The sequence below is a fragment of the Euprymna scolopes genome, chromosome 33 (assembly GCF_053919585.1).
Source record: "Euprymna scolopes isolate OS-2025 chromosome 33, ASM5391958v1, whole genome shotgun sequence".
In the NCBI taxonomy this organism is placed as follows: Eukaryota; Metazoa; Mollusca; class Cephalopoda; order Sepiida; family Sepiolidae; genus Euprymna; species Euprymna scolopes.
In genome coordinates, this window is record NC_136514.1 from 3,359,909 (window position 1) to 3,381,602 (window position 21,694).

Here is a 21,694-nt window from a genome sequence, read left to right on the forward strand (position 1 = left end):
ACAAACGTTTGAGCCCTCTACGAGTAGCAGACGAATGTTTATTTAAATAATCGTTCTGACAAGTTAATTTCGGCCACCGATTCCGTAGTCAAGGGGATAGGACTGCCGACTGTCATCACGACGGTTCTAGGTTCGATCCTCGGCTTGGGAGAGGTGTTAGTCTAGCGGCACTGATGAGTTGTGATACAACGAAACAGGTCTGTATGTCGATGACTAAAATATATTTTATAAAGCTCCCCTCTTTGGTAGAGCACTCTTGTAAATTATCTTACTCGCTACTTAATTTAGCTGAAATAATGCGAAGCTCGCGATTTGTTTACAAACAAACGTTTGAGCCCTCTACGAGTAGCAGACGAATGTTTATTTAAATAATCGTTCTGACAAGTTAATTTCGGCCACCGATTCCGTAGTCAAGGGGATAGGACTGCCGACTGTCATCACGACGGTTCTAGGTTCGATCCTCGGCTTGGGAGAGGTGTTAGTCTAGCGGCACTGATGAGTTGTGATACAACGAAACAGGTCTGTATGTCGATGACTAAAATATATTTTATAAAGCTCCCCTCTTTGGTAGAGCACTCTTGTAAATTATCTTACTCGCTACTTAATTTAGCTGAAATAATGCGAAGCTCGCGATTTGTTTACAAACAAACGTTTGAGCCCTCTACGAGTAGCAGACGAATGTTTATTTAAATAATCGTTCTGACAAGTTAATTTCGGCCACCGATTCCGTAGTCAAGGGGATAGGACTGCCGACTGTCATCACGACGGTTCTAGGTTCGATCCTCGGCTTGGGAGAGGTGTTAGTCTAGCGGCACTGATGAGTTGTGATACAACGAAACAGGTCTGTATGTCGATGACTAAAATATATTTTATAAAGCTCCCCTCTTTGGTAGAGCACTCTTGTAAATTATCTTACTCGCTACTTAATTTAGCTGAAATAATGCGAAGCTCGCGATTTGTTTACAAACAAACGTTTGAGCCCTCTACGAGTAGCAGACGAATGTTTATTTAAATAATCGTTCTGACAAGTTAATTTCGGCCACCGATTCCGTAGTCAAGGGGATAGGACTGCCGACTGTCATCACGACGGTTCTAGGTTCGATCCTCGGCTTGGGAGAGGTGTTAGTCTAGCGGCACTGATGAGTTGTGATACAACGAAACAGGTCTGTATGTCGATGACTAAAATATATTTTATAAAGCTCCCCTCTTTGGTAGAGCACTCTTGTAAATTATCTTACTCGCTACTTAATTTAGCTGAAATAATGCGAAGCTCGCGATTTGTTTACAAACAAACGTTTGAGCCCTCTACGAGTAGCAGACGAATGTTTATTTAAATAATCGTTCTGACAAGTTAATTTCGGCCACCGATTCCGTAGTCAAGGGGATAGGACTGCCGACTGTCATCACGACGGTTCTAGGTTCGATCCTCGGCTTGGGAGAGGTGTTAGTCTAGCGGCACTGATGAGTTGTGATACAACGAAACAGGTCTGTATGTCGATGACTAAAATATATTTTATAAAGCTCCCCTCTTTGGTAGAGCACTCTTGTAAATTATCTTACTCGCTACTTAATTTAGCTGAAATAATGCGAAGCTCGCGATTTGTTTACAAACAAACGTTTGAGCCCTCTACGAGTAGCAGACGAATGTTTATTTAAATAATCGTTCTGACAAGTTAATTTCGGCCACCGATTCCGTAGTCAAGGGGATAGGACTGCCGACTGTCATCACGACGGTTCTAGGTTCGATCCTCGGCTTGGGAGAGGTGTTAGTCTAGCGGCACTGATGAGTTGTGATACAACGAAACAGGTCTGTATGTCGATGACTAAAATATATTTTATAAAGCTCCCCTCTTTGGTAGAGCACTCTTGTAAATTATCTTACTCGCTACTTAATTTAGCTGAAATAATGCGAAGCTCGCGATTTGTTTACAAACAAACGTTTGAGCCCTCTACGAGTAGCAGACGAATGTTTATTTAAATAATCGTTCTGACAAGTTAATTTCGGCCACCGATTCCGTAGTCAAGGGGATAGGACTGCCGACTGTCATCACGACGGTTCTAGGTTCGATCCTCGGCTTGGGAGAGGTGTTAGTCTAGCGGCACTGATGAGTTGTGATACAACGAAACAGGTCTGTATGTCGATGACTAAAATATATTTTATAAAGCTCCCCTCTTTGGTAGAGCACTCTTGTAAATTATCTTACTCGCTACTTAATTTAGCTGAAATAATGCGAAGCTCGCGATTTGTTTACAAACAAACGTTTGAGCCCTCTACGAGTAGCAGACGAATGTTTATTTAAATAATCGTTCTGACAAGTTAATTTCGGCCACCGATTCCGTAGTCAAGGGGATAGGACTGCCGACTGTCATCACGACGGTTCTAGGTTCGATCCTCGGCTTGGGAGAGGTGTTAGTCTAGCGGCACTGATGAGTTGTGATACAACGAAACAGGTCTGTATGTCGATGACTAAAATATATTTTATAAAGCTCCCCTCTTTGGTAGAGCACTCTTGTAAATTATCTTACTCGCTACTTAATTTAGCTGAAATAATGCGAAGCTCGCGATTTGTTTACAAACAAACGTTTGAGCCCTCTACGAGTAGCAGACGAATGTTTATTTAAATAATCGTTCTGACAAGTTAATTTCGGCCACCGATTCCGTAGTCAAGGGGATAGGACTGCCGACTGTCATCACGACGGTTCTAGGTTCGATCCTCGGCTTGGGAGAGGTGTTAGTCTAGCGGCACTGATGAGTTGTGATACAACGAAACAGGTCTGTATGTCGATGACTAAAATATATTTTATATATATATATATATATATATATATATATCCATCTATCTACCTCTATCTCTTTATCTTTCTCTCTCTCTCTCTCTCTCTCTCTCTCCTCTCTATCTCTGCTCCTCTAATAAAATATCCAGACAGTTGGCGAATATTCAACTAGTATGTTTTATTTATATTAGTTATTATTTTAAGTAGTAGAAGCAGTCGATGGGGAATTCTTTTTTAAAACGGTCAATATGGCTTTGAGCCAAAGATGTAAGCATGTTACAAATTATTAATGATGTGTTTGATGGAAAGTTCAAAGTTATGTAGGGTGACCCAAATGAAATGCCACCCATCCACCATGTAATAAAAAGTATAAAATTCATACATTTGTTTGGATATAATTTTGTATTTTTTTTTTTATTCAGTTGAACGGGCTTGTATTGATTCCTTTTAGAAATGATAGAATAATACAAGGTGCCTTAAATAAGTTTCAAGATTTTATTGATAGTACACACATGAAACTCCCCTTCAAAGTAATCTCCTCCTGCTGCAACGCATTTGTTGCATCGTCACAACAACTTCTAGAACATCCCATGGAAGTCCTCTTGTATGAGCGTGTCAATGACCCTCATCACAGCCTCTTTCATCTCCTCAATTATCTCATAACGAAAGCCTCTAAGTTTTTTTTTTAACTTAGTGAATGACCAAAAATCACAGGGAGCAAGGCCTGGACAATGGGGTGGGGATGAGGAACTGTCTTGATGCCCATCTTTGTCAAATAGTCCTGTGGCAAAAGATGGAGTTGTTGACTGGTGCATTGTCCTCGTGAAAATACCACTGACACGATTTGAAGAGTGCTTGACTCTTTCAACGGAAACTCTTCCTGAACTCCTTTAAAACCTCAACAAAGAATTCCTTGTTGACTGTCTGTCCATAGGAAACGCAGTGCATGTAGATTGTGTCCATGCTGTCAAAAAAAGGGATCATCGTGTCTGGGTGGGTTTGTTCTGTCTGCCTTTCTTGCATCTAGAAGAGCCAACATGCGTCCATTGGGAACTTTGTCTCTTAGTCTCTTGGTCACCAGAGAATCAAGAACTGCGGGATCTGAATTGATCAGCTCGACCATCTTCCTGTTGTTATGACAACGGCTTTCTTTCTGATCTTCTCTGAACACCCTTAGCACACATTTCACATAAATCTTCCGCATCTTTACTTCCTCACGAATAATTGTATGTACAGTTCCCACACTGACATCAAACTGTGCACTTATTGTCTCTATAGACACATGACGGTCCTTCTCCATGAAATTCTTTATTTGGCTAATCAGCTCTGGTGTCCTGACTTCCTTACTCCTCCCACTCCTCTCATCATCCCTCACAGATTCTCTGCCTTCCTTGAATCTCTTATGCCACTCAAAAACTGATGCTCGATTCATGCAAAATGATCCAAAAGCAGTCTGAAGCATTCCATACGTTTCTTTAGCATTTTTTGAAATTGACCAGTTATTACAATCAGGTTTTAGTAGGGTGTATTCCAATTCCTGCTGTAGCTGTTCATTTGAACCTGAAATCACATAAGATGCATAGCAATAACATACTAGATTTTTATGGCTATTTTAAATACCTGTATAAAAAGTCTGGAAACTTATTAAAGACACCTCGTACATTTATATTCATGAGTAATTCCAATATGTGCCTCGAATTGTACAGTATGATAACCCCTTCTGCAAATGTTATAGAATTGTTAACAAACGTCACAATCTTCCAGAAAATCTGACAATTTTTAGTACAAACTTTGATCAATGCCCGACTTGTCCACCAAGTTTCAGTTATTAATTTTCAACAGTCTTTGTTTTATAACTGTTGAATGATACGTTTCAAATATACACCTCTGCATCACACATGGGCTGCGTTTTATTTTTTCCCTTGGCCAGTGTAAAGTAAAATAGTCCACCGTAAAAATTATATTTTTATCTATATGAGAAAAAGACTATTTTGAAAATCGGGTCCATCGCACACTCACACACACACTCACAAACACACTCACACAGACACACACACACACTCACAAACTCCCTCACACACACACACACACACACACACACACAGACACAGACACAAACCTATTCACACTTTCATGCACACACACACACACGCACACTCACACAGACACACTCACTCACATACACACTCACACAAACACACACACAGACTCACACACGCAATCACATTCGCCCACTCACACTCACACACACGTATACTCACACACACAACACACACACGCACTCACACACACCTACTCACACACACACACACTAACACACACACACTAACACACACACTCACACACACCTACTCACACACAACTTCACACACACTCACACACACACACTCACGCTCAAACACTCACACATACTCACACACACACTCACACACACACACTCACGCACACATAGTCACACACACACACACACAAACCCACACACACTCACACACATACATACACACACTCACACACATATATACACACACTCACACACATACATACACACACTCACATACATACACACACTCACACACATATATACACACACTCACACACAAAGTAACTTTTATGTAATAGTAGAGAAAGAGGTTTTCAACAGTTTTTGTTTTATTGTTTTGTAACATTTTTTAATATTTCAATATTTCGATATTTCAATATTTCGATATTTCGATATTTCAATATTTCGAATATTTCAATATTTCAAATATTTCAATATTTAAATATATCAAATATTTCAAATATTTCGATATTTCAATATTTCAAATATTTCAATATTTCAATATTTCAAATATTTCAATATTCTAATATTTCAAATATTTCAATATTTCAATATATCAAATATTTCAATATTTCGATATTTCAATATTTCATATATTTCAATATTTCAATATATCAAATATTTCAATATTTCATATATTTCAATATTTCAATATATCAAATATATACAATATTTCAATATATCAAATATTTCAATATTTCGATATTTCAATATATCAAATATATCAAATATTTCAATATTTCAATATTTCAATATATCAATATTTCAATATTTCAATATATCAAATATTTCAATATTTTAATATATCAAATATTTCAATATTTCAAATATTTCAATATTTCGATATTTCAATATATCAAATATATCAAATATTTCAATATTTCAATATATCAAATATTTCAATATATCAAATATATCAATATTTAAATATATCAAATATTTCAATATTTCGATATTTCAATATATCAAATATATCAAATATTTCAATATATCAAATATTTCAATATATCAAATATATCAATATTTCAATATTTAAATATATCAATATTTCAATATTTCGATATTTCAATATATCAAATATATCAAATATTTCAATATATCAAATATTTCAATATATCAAATATATCAAATATTTCAATATATCAAATATTTCAATATTTCAATATATCAAATATTTCAATATTTCAATATATCAAATATTTCAATATATCAAATATTTCAATATTTCAATATATCAAATATATCAAATATTTCAATATATCAAATATTTCAATATATCAAATATTTCAATATTTCGATATTTCACATATTTCAATATTTCAATATATCAAATATATCAAATATTTCAATATATCAAATATTTCAATATATCAAATATTTCAGTATTTCGATATTTCAAATATTTCAATATTTCAATATATCAAATATTTCAATATATCAAATATTTCAATATTTCAATATTTCGATATTTCAAATATTTCAAATATTTCAATATTTCAAATATTTCAATATATCAAATATTTCAATATTTTAATATTTCGATATTTCAAATATTTCAATATTTCGATATTTCAAATATGCACTTCTGTACTCGAAATCAAATTCAGGAACAAACCTCTTACTGATGAGACGATCAACAAAGTATCCCCACACATCATTGATCGTTGATTGTTGCATATTCCTGACTAAAACATGGTGGACAAGTCATAGATGGAAATTTAGTAAGGAGGCCCGACGTTGCCCAGGATTCAATGATGATCAATATAGTTGAATTGTAGACAGGCTTATTGTTCTCATCTTGATTTTCACATTTTGGTCGATGTAACCGCTTTCTTCATCTGTATCTTGTTGTTGAACTCGGTAATCTTTCCCGAGTTCAACAAAAAAATTCCCGAGTTCAACAAGATACAGCTGAAACAGGTCGAAGGTTACATCGACCAAACTGTTGTAAAAATAACATTCAAAATAAGAACAGTAGTCGGGTGAATCTAAATGGATGACATTTAATTTGTATATTTTTGAACTTTCAAGCATTAATAATTTGCAACATGCTCACATAGTTGGATTAAAGCCAGCTTGACCAATATTAAAAAAGAAAAAAAACATTATTCAGCGACCACGAAGCTTCTATTATTTAGAATAATAACATAAATAAAACATACTAGCTGAATATTCGCTAACTGTCGGGATATGTTTTAAGAGGAGCGATTAGAAAAAAGACAAAAACGACTGTGATTTTATTAAAGATTTTTATGGGTGAATTTTGTGTGTGTGTGTGTGTGTGTGTGTGTGTATGCGCGCGTGTGTGTGTGTATGCGTGTGTGTGTGTGTGTATGGTAGGAGCACTCTCTTTTACTCAACAGAGGTGAATTTGGCTCAAAACTTAAATTCAAGTTTCTACATTTATAACAAACGGTGTGTACATTTGTTGTTCGTTATAATTCATGCAATTTTGAAGGAAGGTGGATGGGGGGTCACTGTTCCACTTAAAATTAACCCTTTATGACTTGGTTGAACTAATTCGTTTAGTCGTAAATAAATGAAGATAACGGCATAAATAAAGTGGAAATTTATTCAAACACACCTTGTACGTATTAGTTCAGTATCTGGGTAGATTCCAAATACATCCAGATTGCAATTGTCCATTGCTTACATTCAGTATGCCGCCATCTGTCTCCGAGAGTGAAGGATTTCGTTTGTTGTCATAAACAAACTTTTTTTTCAAGCACTATGGATGATAATCAAGGTAAGTTTATGAAATGCAAAAATCCTCAGTGGTAGTTTAACTATTGAACTTCATAATTTTTCCAGTTTGAAGACAATCATAGTATGATTACCCATTAAACTAAAATTAACAATAATTTTTTTTAATCATCCACATCATAATTCAGGTCATAAAATTAACAATAAATATTTTTTAATCACCTAAATCATAATTTAGGTCATAACGAGTTAATAATTTAATCATTGAAATATTTTACAAAAATAAAACCTCTAAAAAGCATTTGGTCGAATTTGTAACTTTATTTGTTTGCTTATTTGTAAACAGCCTAGCTTGACTAATTGTCACCAAACTTGGTCAGAATATCAGTTATGGTCAAACTTAGAACTGATTTAATTTGGGGATTTCTTACGGAAGTCGCTCCGGATGAGACATGAAGCCACTTAATGCAAGTGCTAAAAAAAAAAAAGCACTTCTGCATTCACCGACCTTATCCTATGTTATCAAAGTCATGGAAAACGTACATTTCAATTGGCAATAAAAAGATAACAATTCTTTTTTTTTTGGGGGGGGGGGTAACATCAGTCAATGGAGAAGAAACAAACCTTATTCATCTTGATTTGACAAATTCCTGGAAAAGCTGCAAATGAAAATCCGTACAACTCAAAATCTTGTTTTTATTTATAGCAACTTTATTTACCAATGTTTCCCCAATCAACATTTTTCCAAGAGTTTCCCCTGCTCGGAGCTATTACAGTCCATGGGTCGGCTCTCTCCCTCTGACTACTGACTTGACTTTCCTCTCTGACTGCCAACTCTTGACTAATTTCTACGTATCTCTCAAATTATCTCATTACGTCATAAACTCCACCTGACTAAGATCACAAATCGGATGATTTCACTTTTCACATATTTTGTTTATGTGAATATTCTTTTCATTAAGTTAACATTTTTGGGAACTTCTTTAACATAAATAATTTTTATCTTCAAAATACCTAATTGAAGAGATGAAAGAGGTTGTGACAAGAGTCATTGACATGCTGACACAAGAGGACTTCTAAGGGATTTCTAAAGTTGTTGGAATGGTACAATAAGTGCATTGCAGCCGGAGGAGATTACTTCGAAGGGGACTAAAGTTTCATATCGATAAAAGTGCCTGTACGAAAAAGTCTGGAAATTTATTGAAGGTACCTTGTAGTTGTCCTGTCTGCTCAGCTGGAGCAGCATCGCTTGTAACTAAAGAGACCAATGGGAGAGTGGCAGTTTCTGGCAAGATCACTGACAAAACCATTAAATTTAATTTAAATACAGCTTAGTTTTGTAAGATTTATTGAAATTTAATTTAAATACAGGGTATTCAAAAAAATTTGACATCATTTTAAATTAAACTACTCAGTTTCTTTTAATGAAACTGCACAAACTTTATGTTGAACATCATAATTTAACATTTAAAAAAAAAAGATTTGTAGATTCTATGACCAATTTCATAATGTTCACAAATGTTTAATATGAGTGCCGCCTGTAACTCTGCACACATCAAGTCGGTAATCAAATTCATGCCAAACATGCTGCAGCATGTCTTGGGTAGGATTCTCCAGTGCAGCAGTTATTCTCTGCTTGAGTTCTTTAACATAAGCAGAGGGAGCACATAGACAAGTCCTTTCACATATCCCCAGAGGAAAAAAATCACACGGTGTCAGGTCAAGTGATCGTGGTGGCGATTTCAGCAGAAAATTGTGTTCCTCACCACCATGCCCGATCCATCTCTCTGGCAGGTTTCTATACAAGCTATGTACATTTGAGGTCATTTCAATGAAAATTGCCAAAATTATTGGCCTGCGAAATGATGTCAAATTTTTGGAACACCCTGTAAAGCTTAGTTTTATAAGATTCAGTGAAAAATAACTTAAGTGTGACAGACCAATGGACTAACAGACAGACAAAAAGACTCCTGTCGAAATGCAAAGATACATCCAAAATGCTTTCTTATAAACACAATAGGAAGTTGAATGATTTAAATGATTTTTATTCTTCTGGATATCCAGTCACTCTAAAAATGTAAAATACCATTTATTGGGCCATAAATGACAGTTTTCTTAAGCTTCAAAACTTTTTAAGAGTTCCAAAGCTGAAAATTTTTTATCTCCAGCAAAATTAGAATCATTAAAAAGTTGCTTTCTCCTAATCTAAAATACTAGTTGTTGGATAACCGGCATTGCCCGGGAATATTTTTTATTTTCATTGTTTTTATCTTATCCCCTACCCTCACCACATTTTGTTTGTTTTTTTTTTTACTGTTTTTTTTTCATCCCAAACACAGTGACACTGAGTTGTAAGGGGCTACTAATAGGAACCAGATTTGCCAAGACAATCTGTAGGGAGTTGGGCAGCAAGATGTTTTTCACATTACACTTGACCTTCTGCATGTCAGTATAGTCAGGGAAGGGAGGGAATTCCATAGTTGTTGTTGTCTCACCACGTTTGGCCAAGTAAGCCTCTGGCCGGACTATGCTTGAAACTGGGGCCCATCACACAGTGGATAGATGTTGAATCTCTACGGTTTCAGATGAGCATTGTCTGAAGATAGTAGTTTCAATCCTGCCCAAAGCCGGCCAGAGGCTTATTTGGCCAAAAACATGGTGAGATGACAACAACTATGGATGGCAGTAATTGCTGAAAATGCAGTTAGAGATTCGGAGTTCCTATCCGTCGTGGTTACCAACTGACAAAGGCCAGAGAAATAGTTGGCCGAAATGTTGTGAAACAACAACTAAGAAAGATGAGGATGATAGTCATCTCAATAAATAAATTAATAAAAACAACAACTAATAAAGATGAGGATGATTATCCGCAATAAATAAATTAATAAAAACAACAACTAATAAAGATGAGGATGATTATCCGCAATAAATAAATTAGCAAAATAAGTTGCTCTTCTATAATTAAGCACTTAAAAAAAATTAGTACAAACCTGTTTGTGTGAAGTCTGTAGAGTTCCATGTCAACACAGAGAATGAAGAAAAAAGAAAAAAGTGCCTTTTCTCTTTATATGCTTGCAATTTTGTCACCTACCATGCAAATCAGATGCTTCCGGTTGGATATAAAAAGCCTGATGTTTCAGACTGAGTTGAATTTACACGATTAAAGATTACTACACTACCACCTTACACTCATTAAGTCTTATCCTCGACTGGCCTTCGGGCCTTGATAAATAGTGACTCCCAAGTAAAAAAAAAACAAAAAACTTTCCATTGTCGATGTCAGAGCTATTTGGTTTTGTCTGTTTACGGTAATGTTAAAATAATCACACAAACGAAAAAAATTTTTTAATCTTTTTTATTCTTTGAAGTCTATCTTCGTTTGTCTTTAAATTATAATAACATCTGACTTCTTCATAAAAATGGACGTTTTCAGGTGTTTGTTTGTTTTTTTTTGTAAATTTCAATAAGCTAATCTGTGAATCACACACACACACACACACACACACACACACACACACACACACACGCGCGTGCGCACACACACGCACATAAATACAAAATGACATTAATAAGAAACCATGTATACAGCACACACAATAAAGAAGAGAACAATGTGGAGTTCCAGATAAAATTTTGTGATAGAGAAAGAAAACAAAAGACAAATAGAAAAAAAGAGAGTTAATAAAATTTCAATCTTAACTGCATACACAACGCCAGATAAATTGCCCGTTTTATGTGTGAGAGAAAGAGAAAAGGAAAAAAAAGAATAAGAGAAAGAAAGAGAGTTAAATTAAAAGATTTTTGTCACTTTTAATTTCAGTCTCTGGAAAAGTCCGATATGAAAAATGAGTCCAATGGTTTCCAGATGAAGTTGTCCAAATGAAAATTAATGTTGCTTTTCTGTGAAGATTGTCTGTAATCCGACGAGTTTGATGACGAGCAGGAGTTTCTCGTAGATGAGGAACATCAACGCACTCGTGAAAACAGTCTGCAGGAGTTTAGCCTCGAGTCCGCAAAAAGCAGAAGAGATACCCTGTACCCTGAAAAGATAAACAGACATGAATACAGGTAAATATAGATAAAAAAAAAAACTCTCTGAAATATGTAAAGGGTGCCAGTTAATAAAAATGATAATCGTTTTACTTTCCAACCATATTTGTACCAAATATGATTGGATGATATGCTGGAAGGTGACGGTAGCTGAGTGGTTAAAAACAAATACTGATAACCTGGGTGTGCCAAATTCAAATCTATTTTGTTCCACAGAAACACATTTATTTAGGATGTTGGCAACCTTCACTTGACTCATCTCATAAATACACAGTTTCTTTCTAGAAAGAATTATAACTAGAAAGATATCAATGAGAAATTGTTTCAATATTTTTGGTCTCCCTGTTGTATGGTTACAAAAAATAGAAATGTTCTTTTTCTAGAAAAAGGTGATAACAACTGACCAATCAGATGGAGCCAAGCTCTGTTAGCAACCAATCAGAAACCAGAATCATTCCATGAAATTCTTTTAGAATTCCTGCACATAACTTTTTTGCCTTCACACAAGAAGGAACTCTGCTTTTCATATCAAGACTTCTTCGGATTGGCAGCTCTATTTGTCTTTGTCTGCAAGCTTTTACAATTCCAAGTTTCTCAGGATTGATACTGCCATTTTGTATGGAAAAACATTCTTATTTTTTTATATCCATGAGTGGCTTCGGGGCCTTGATAAGTGGTGACCACCGTGTAAAAATAAAAATAAAAAATTTTTTTATAAAACTAAAATGACTCATAATTCAAACAGTTTCTTTTTTCAAAGAATTCCAACCAGAAAGATATCAGGGAAATGAATGCCAAAAATAGAATCCTCTCGTTTATACGAAATGAATGATTCATTGATATGTTGTACACATTTTTTTTATTGTTCGCACACGTTAGATCGTCTAAAATTTTGTCGAGTGTAGAAATGTAACAGACGCGTTTTGATATCCATGTTTACACATCCGTTGCGTGTTGTGCTTTCAAAAATTTACAAAATATACAAAGAGAATGAGAATGCTACAATTAAATGATGATAACAGATAACGAGATGTCAGATGATGAGGATAATAGATAACGAGATGTCAGATGATGAGGATAATAGATAACGAGATGTCAGATGATGAGGATAATAGATAATGAGATGTCAGATGATGAGGATAATAGATAACGAGATGTCAGATGATGAGGATAATAGATAATGAGATGTCAGATGATGAGGATAATAGATAACGAGATGTCAGATGATGAAGATAATAGATAACGAGATGTCAGATGATGAGGATAATAGATAATGAGATGTCAGATGATGAGGATAATAGATAATGAGATGTCAGATGATGAGGATAATAGATAACGAGATGTCAGATGATGAGGATAATAGATAACGAGATGTCAGATGATGAGGATAATAGATAATGAGATGTCAGATGATGAGGATAATAGATAACGAGATGTCAGATGATGAGGATAATAGATAACGAGATGTCAGATGATGAGGATAATAGATAATGAGATGTCAGATGATGAGGATAATAGATAACGAGATGTCAGATGATGAAGATAATAGATAACGAGATGTCAGATGATGAGGATAATAGATAATGAGATGTCAGATGATGAGGATAATAGATAACGAGATATCAGATGATGAGGATAATAGATAATGAGATGTCAGATGATGAGGATAATAGATAATGAGATGTCAGATGCTGAAAGATATAAGTCGGGTTTTAATACATGAAATAGAAAGCAAAAATTTGAAAAAAATAAATAGAAAAGTTTGAAAATAGATATACAGACTGTACACGCAATAACCCTTATCCCTGAGTGGCCTCCGGGCCTTGATAAGTGGTGACCCCCCATAAAAAAAAGACCGAAATAACAGGAAACAGATGAAAAAATACATAATATTTATATTCATTAGATTTATTTATAGTGAATATAAAGGTAAACATATATTTTTTACATGCATATATATTACTAGCTAGGCGCCCGGTGTTGCCCGGTTGTACAATACGCTTAAACATATTTTAATTTATGCGGATTGTGTATGCATTATTTTGGAATCAATGCTTATCGAGTATTAGATATTACTAGGAATTATTTGCCCAGTGGACTAATTCGCAAAAAAAAATAAATTAAATAATAATGACTAGCGGGACCTGTGAAAATTCCACAGGGGACTCATTCATATGTAATGTTGGCATTCTGTAGATGTTCAGTGTAAATGGAGACGCTCTGATAATATTGTAGCTTTTTTGTTAAAACTGCTAAAGTATTTATCTAAACTAGCAGGGAGGCCAGGTCATAAAATATGCTTTTTTTTCCTTTTTTTTTATTATTACATTTTCACCCCAAACAAGGCACATTGCCACTTTGATGTAGGGGCTGCTATCAAGGACATAAGCTACAGGGGTACTATGTGGGGAGTTGGGCAGCAAGATGTCAGTTCATGTTACACTTGAACTTCTGCATGTCAGTACAGTTGGGGAAGCAGGAACCCGGAAGGGAATTCCAAAGTCTAGCAGTTCTGGGGAAAAAACTACTGGAGTAGAAGACTCTCTTACATCTAGGGATCTCAACTGTTAAGGGGTGGGATTTTGCTGCTTGTCAGGTTTGTCAGAGGTATTTACGTCGAGGTGTACAAGTGCTTGCAGTTCGTCGGTTGCAGTTAAATAAGATATTTTAATTCTTGCAGATTTCGTAAATATTATTATAGGGTTAATATTCTATTGATTTTTATGTTATAAAGTTGTGATTTCAAAAATATATCCATATATACTTGCGTTCATCATCTTCAATCGAAACCAAATCCCAAACTTATGAATATATATATATATATATATATATATATATATATATACGTTTTATTTTTTATTACCGTATCTTTCTGTTAAGTTACATTATTTTTTCAGCTACCCAGCCGTTTTTTTTGGTGGCCGTCTGTAGCTTCCTCAAACCTTTACAGACGGCCAAAAAAAACGGCCGGGTAGCTAAAACAATAATTTAATTTAACAGAAAGATATGGTAATAAAAAATAAAACGCATATTTGCTCTATAACAGTATTAAGCACTTTCTTCAGTTTTTATTAATTATCATTTCCATTATATATATATATATATATATATATATATATATATATATATATATATATAGTCATCCACATACAGTACTGTTTCGCTGTTTCACAGCTCATCAGTGCGGCTAGACAGGCAACTACCTCAAGCCAGGATTGAAACCCGACCGTTTATACGGCAGTCAAGGCTTCTAACCATTACGCTATTGGCGGCTGCTTGAACGAGTAGTGAGTTTAACGATGTTTTGATATCGTCCGAAATACCTCCGCTCGATTTGTTTACACAAAGAGCGTCGCTTATATGCTAATGGTAATTCGTTTTTCACTTCTCAATATGCTCAACTCAAGGTGAGGAGCACTATAGTCATCCACATACAGTACTGCTTCGCTGTTTCACAGCTCACCAGTGCGGCTAGACAGGCAACTACCTCAAGCCAGGATTGAAACCCGACCGTTTATACGGCAGTCAATATATATATAAACTTTAGTTCCTTCAATTATAATCGAAATTGAAACCAAAACTTATGAAGAATTCTTGGTAACATTATTTATAACAAGAAATGGAAGTACATAACAATTAAACGACCCGGATGTAAGCATGACACAGAAAATACCACACACGCTATCGTATTAATATGTAGATAACGTTTGTTTGTGCATATGTACACTTCACAATACTTGTGAATTAATAAATAAAAAAAATAGTGGCTGTTTTGATTGAGAACCGTGTGAATCGGTTTTTAATCAGTAGATAGAAAAGAAAAACTTGAATAAAAAAATAAAAAATAAACAGAAGAAAAATAATATATATACATTATTTCCATTTAATATTTTGATTTTTTGAGCAAAAAAAAAAAAAAAAATTAAAATATACTCAAGTTTTGAAAACCTTTTTTGCATTCAGATAGGCAGAAAGACTCAGAAACAGATACAAATATACAATAAAAATGGATAGATTGATAGAAAAACATCTCCAAAGTAGAATAATAAGCATATACAAGGTAAAATGATAAAATTGTCACCCGAATAAAAGCAACACAACTTGATTATGTAGTAGAGATAACATCTATTCAATGTAGCTGCCTTTAGCCTCAATTACCACCTTGATACGGGTCTGGAACTGGGAGCATGTCTTTTTTACAAGTACTGGCAGGAGATCAGCGAATACTCGGCAAATGGTAGCGATCAGGTTGGCTTTGGTGTTATGTGAGGTCATGTTGATGATGGGCACAATGTATGACCAAATAAAGTTGTCCAGCGGATTCAGATCGGGAGAGAAGGGGGGGGGGTGAGAAAAGAGTATAAAGTCATAGCACTTCTTCTGAAAACCTGGGTCTCTTTGTGTTATGTGGGAGTCTTAGAGTCTTATTAAGAGGGATGTCGAAAGACTTAGAGATGTTGTTGCGTTCTGTGTTATGAAGAGATTCATATATAAAAAAGTTCATACTTAGAAGTGTAGAAGCTCTTTGAGTGAGGAGATAGTGTTGAGACAGTCTTAGTGTTCATATTGTGTATGTAAGATGTGTATGTGAAGACATTTTAAAACACATGATATACATAAGACATATAATGACAATTTTCACTTTACCTTTTGGTAGAATTACAACACAAAGACGACGTTTATAAAAACGCATGATGGGTTTATTTCTTTTTCGACCGGCCGTGGTTTTCATAGTTAACAATTCAAGTTTCACATTCTAATTTTCAAAGGTGACCGTCTCGTTTCTAGACGTTCGAATCCCATGTCTGGACTGTCGTCTGTCGTCCTCAGACTCCCTCTGACTCTCTCCCAGTTTCTCTCCGCTTAACTCTAAAGTTTCTAACTATATCGAGAACTTCCCATTTTCCATGACGTCAGACACATGTTAAAACATGTGTCTTCTTTCACGTGTTCTGGAAATGCGTGTCCAAAACTTTTTCCTTTGTTTACAAAGGAATTTTAACCTATATTCCCAGTAACCTATATTTCCAATATGTTAAAAACATGTTTATTAAATTATCCTATAGTTGCATTCCTTCAATTGAATTTTCATAACAGAATTGACAAATGCACATTCTTTTCTTAAAGCTATTTTATCTCTAAGCTAAACAATGGTTTGTTTTTTATATTCCATTTTCTAATTCTCTCTCGTAATATATTTCTAAACCTAAATTACGAGGTTCGATTTTCGTCTATTCTATTTCATTTTCATTTTAACTAAATCTCTCTTTTTTTATACTTACATGAAAAGGGGACAGCCCTTATCATGTAACATTTGGACTTGTGGGTCAGTGCCGAGTTCTGCTACCAAAGCCAGTGTCGGCCACCTGATTGCAATAGAAAATCACCACACTCTTCAGCACATCCAGGTACACTTGGGTGTAGACTTTGAAGCCGACTTCGAAGATATGAGGTGGCATGATGTTGCCCTCACTTGAAATCACACCAAAAACTATAACCATGGCTGGAAACTTTGCTTTCATCACCTGGACACGTCCCTGTTATTCATAACAAATCAGCAATGCATTTTGAGGGTGCTGGCAATGGTCCTGTTGCCATAACTTGGATCGGTAGAGAGCATGAGTTGTACAGTGGCGCATCTCCGATCTCGCTTGTTGAACATTGTGTCACTTTCAGATATGATAGAAGGCTCCTATCGCTCTTGGGATTTGTACACAACTGACCAACTAGTACATGTCTGCAACAAAAAAAAAAAAAAGAAAAATCGGTTTTCATCAAATGGAAATGGAATCATGTCATCTTTTCTAAGGCGACAATTTTATCGTTCCACCCTGTAGATACAAAGGAAATCTTGAAAATGGGATAAATGACAAGATAGACATGAAGAGATGAAATCAAAAAACTTACATGATTTGTTTGAGAAATGTCTTGATGACTGCAAAAAGTGATTTGTCTTTTTCAAGTCCAACCTAAAATAAAAAGAGAAAAATATATTTTACTTATTTTTGTATAATGACCTCATTCTTACATGTTACTGCCTGTTTGGAGCGATAGACTCATCCAGATGCAAATCAAGATTTAAGTAAATTAAGACCTAAGTAATGATGTCTCTGAAACCTTCTTTTGTAGTTTTGGTGGAACCAGAGTTATTTCCCTTTACAAGAAATTGATCCTCTTTCAAGACTTTTAGTACTCCCGTGCCCATCCCATGGTCAACAACAAAAAGTTCTGTCAGCAAACGAACAGAACATGTTTTTAATGTAAAATAAACAGCCGTGGAGTGGGGGGGGGGGGTTACAGTTAAACTGCAGTGCGTCATTCTATGCCAGATATGCTTTTTTGCATGTAATTTGTATAAACTGAAAATAAAGAGTTTGTCAGTAGAAAACTTCAGTAAAATGTTCGTTAAAAGGTAAAAATTTTTTTTTTTTTTTTTACAAGGTGGTCACCACTTATCAAGGCCCGGAAGCCACTCAGGGATAAGGGTTATTGTAAGTACAGTACGTTAGTGTGGATATTTAAAGTGTCTACTTAAGGGGGCGGTTCATCAGGAATTTGTTTACATTGGACTTGAAGACATCCAAGTTGTAGTTAGGAGGGAAGCAGGCAGACGGAACAGAGTTCCACAGGCGCGCAGTTCTAAGAAAGAAGCTTTGTTCATGGAATCTACGTTTTGATTTAGGCACAAATAGAGAGTGGGGAAAGTTTTTGACAGTGGATTCAGCTAGACGGGTGTTTTTTGTAAAAGATTGGCGAGGGGGGACCAGAGATTGGAGTTCAGACGTTCTCATTTTCTTGAAAAGTTTGATTTTAACGTTTTTTCTTTTTTTTCTTTAAAGTGCATAGCGTGCATTTTATATATTTATTTGCTTCCCCACGAAAGCAAATGTGACACAAGGTCGTTTTTAATGTGGGGTTAAACCAGTTCCCTTAAAACAAGGGTAAAAAATGGGAAACTCTGGCAGTATCCAAATAAATAGTAATTGTCTCAGTATAAAGGCTTTCCCCTACATTGACCAAGGACCAATTAATTTATGGGCAGCATCTGCAGAACAGATACTACACTTTGATCCCGGCCCGAAGATAACAATTGTACTCTTTACCTGCAGGAAGAATTAGGATCAACTTCCAATACTTTTATTTTCATCAAATTTTCTGAAATCACCCATTTTTTTTAATCAAATCGATTGATTGAATAGTTCTAGTTAGAGACCCACTGCGGTGCACCAAAAAGAAACTTCACATGCCTCCCAAAAGTGATTTAGTCCGCAATGTATTGGAGTTTACATTGCACTGTAGAGAACGTACAGTAGATTTTATAAAATGCTTTTATATATAATCATTTGAATTAAAGTTTTAAATGCAAATATCAAGTATTATGGTTCAATTGTGCTTGTAACAGAAACATTCATTTTGAATTTTGAATGTGCCTTTGTCTTATCAAAGAACCCACTGTTGAATTTATACGCAGGACCTTTCTACTTGTACGATGATAAAACTTCTATAATGCATATATATATATTATTCCTTAATTGGAATTCATTTTTTGAGATGAGCATTATATGTTAATTTTATTTTTATTTCGGACTATTAGTCTCATCTTTATTAGTTGTTGTTTTTGAATCTTTTTATTGGTTCACAACGTTTCGGCCAACTTCCTCTGGCCTTCGTCAGGGGGTAACCGCGGCGGATAGGAACTTTGAATCTCCTAACTGCATTCTCAGCCATCACTGCCATCCGTAGTTGTTGTCGTCTCACCACATTTTTGACCAATTACCTCTGGCACGCTTTGGGTGGGATTGAAACCGCTATCTTCAGACAATGTTCATCTGGAACCGTAGAGATTCAACGTCTCTATCAACTGCGCCACGGGCCCCGAAGGGCGATCAAGGTTGGATTCTTTGATCTTATAAATCTATAATGCACTTGGTTGTAACAGAGTGTTAATCAGATTTTTTGATTATCGATTTTTGATATTTACTGGAGTCATTCTGATACAAACCCTATCTAAGAGCACTGCCAGACACATAAAGTACATTTGTGTGAAATTTCAAAAAATTCAGAATAATCGTTTCTGAATCCATAGAAAACAAACTAACACACGCACACACAGTGTCTTTTATATATATATATATATTTGTTTTAAACGTCTTTCTGACATGCATCTCTGAATTTTTGAGGTGAGATATGAATGTGTGTATTGTTTTGACTCTTTGGACAATTATTCTCATCCTGTATGTTGTTGACACAACATTTCGGTCAATGAAACCTTCGACCTTCGTCAGGTCTATCTGTAAATTATAAAAAAAGGGTAAATTTTCAGGGGTCACTAGAATATTTTTAAGACTTTCCTATGATTCAATTTTTAACTGAATCCATTTGTTAATTCTCGCTATTAGTGAAAAAGAATTTTACGAAACCTTAGATAGACATTTTATGTGTGCTTTCATTTTTTTCTAGAAAACACAGTACAAGGGAGGCGACTCTAAGAAAAAAGGTTTGGGGGATGGATTATCACCCTTCGGTTGGGCATATTTTGTGGAAGGGTTACAAAAAATAGTATCAGTTCTTCAGATGCTGCACTTCCATTTCTTGTTCTCTGTCAGTGGAGGATCAGTCCTTCATGACTGAGACAATTTTTTATTTTTGTACCTTTTCTCCACATTAAAAAACGACCCTGGTGTCTAACTTTGTCCCGTGGAGAGGCATAGTAAATAGGTACAAAAAATGGAAGACGGGACCCCCCCCCCCTATAAATTTTTAATCAATGGATTCCAAATGTAGTTAAATTCAATACTTGGGTGTCTTAGAATGTTGTTGCTATCCACCATATGTGTTGCTTCCCTGAGTTTTCTAATATTTGTCCGAACAATAACCTAAATACCATTGTTATCACACTGTTTCTCAATCGTCGTTTTCTTTCTGCCGTTTTATTTGTTGACAAAACAATAGCACCAATAATGTACAATACATATTTGCTGCATGTGGTTGGAGAGAATACAAGGTGTACTCAATAAGTTTCCAGACTTTTTTATATGTGCACTTTTATTGATAGTACACAAATAAAACTCTAGTCTCCTTAGAAGTAATCTCCTCCAGCTGCAATGCACTTGTTGTACCGTTCCAACAACTTCTGGAAGGCCTCATTGGAAATCCAGTTGTGTGAGTTAATGACCCTCATCACAGCCTCTGTCATCCACTCAATTGCCTCACAATGACAGCATCTAAGGTTTTCCTTGAGCTTAGGGAATAACCAAATATCAAGGTAAAAGGTCAGGCTATAAATGAACTCTGGAATATTTACGTTTTTTACAATTGAGCTCATATTTTTGTTATATAATAGAAATATCCATGTGAAAGTAAGAGGTGCCTTCAAGAAGTTTCCAGACTTTTTTTTACAGGCATTTAAAATTATCGGACCATTTTGAAAATTCAGTATCTTATTGCTATAAATTTCATGAGATGATTGACCAATTTTTATGATTTCACGTTCAAATGAACAGCTATAACAGAAATTGGAATATACCTTACTAAAGCCTGATTGTCACAGCTGGTGAATTTTAAAAATGCAATCTGGATGTGAGGATAATTTAGAAGAAAAATATGTAAAAAAAATGCCACAGAAACGTATGGAATGCTTCAGACTGCTTTTGGACCATCTTGCATGAATTGAGCATCAGTTTTTGAGTGGCATAAGAGATTCAAGGAAGGCAGGGAGTCTTGTGAGGGACGATGAGAGGTGTGGGACTGATTAGAGTTGATTGGCCAAATAAAGAATTTCATGGATAAGGACCATCGTGTGTTTATAGAGACAATAAGTCCACAGTTTGATGTCAGTGTAGGAAG

General features: G+C 35.2%; 1 protein-coding gene across 1 annotated transcript in view; it reads right to left on the bottom strand.

The window, feature by feature from the left end:
- Positions 1 to 11,471: 11,471 nt before the first annotated feature.
- LOC145258093 (peroxisomal membrane protein PMP34-like) overlaps positions 11,472 to 21,694 on the bottom strand; it is a 112,008-nt gene continuing 101,785 nt past the window's right edge. Inside the window, exons 8-9 of the mRNA XM_080115830.1 lie at positions 17,756 to 17,817; positions 11,472 to 11,838 (exon numbers count right to left, since the gene is read on the bottom strand). Coding sequence (XP_079971956.1) covers positions 11,685 to 11,838; positions 17,756 to 17,817 — 216 coding nt within the window. The 3' untranslated portion in view covers positions 11,472 to 11,684. The remainder of the gene's footprint in view (positions 11,839 to 17,755; positions 17,818 to 21,694) is intronic.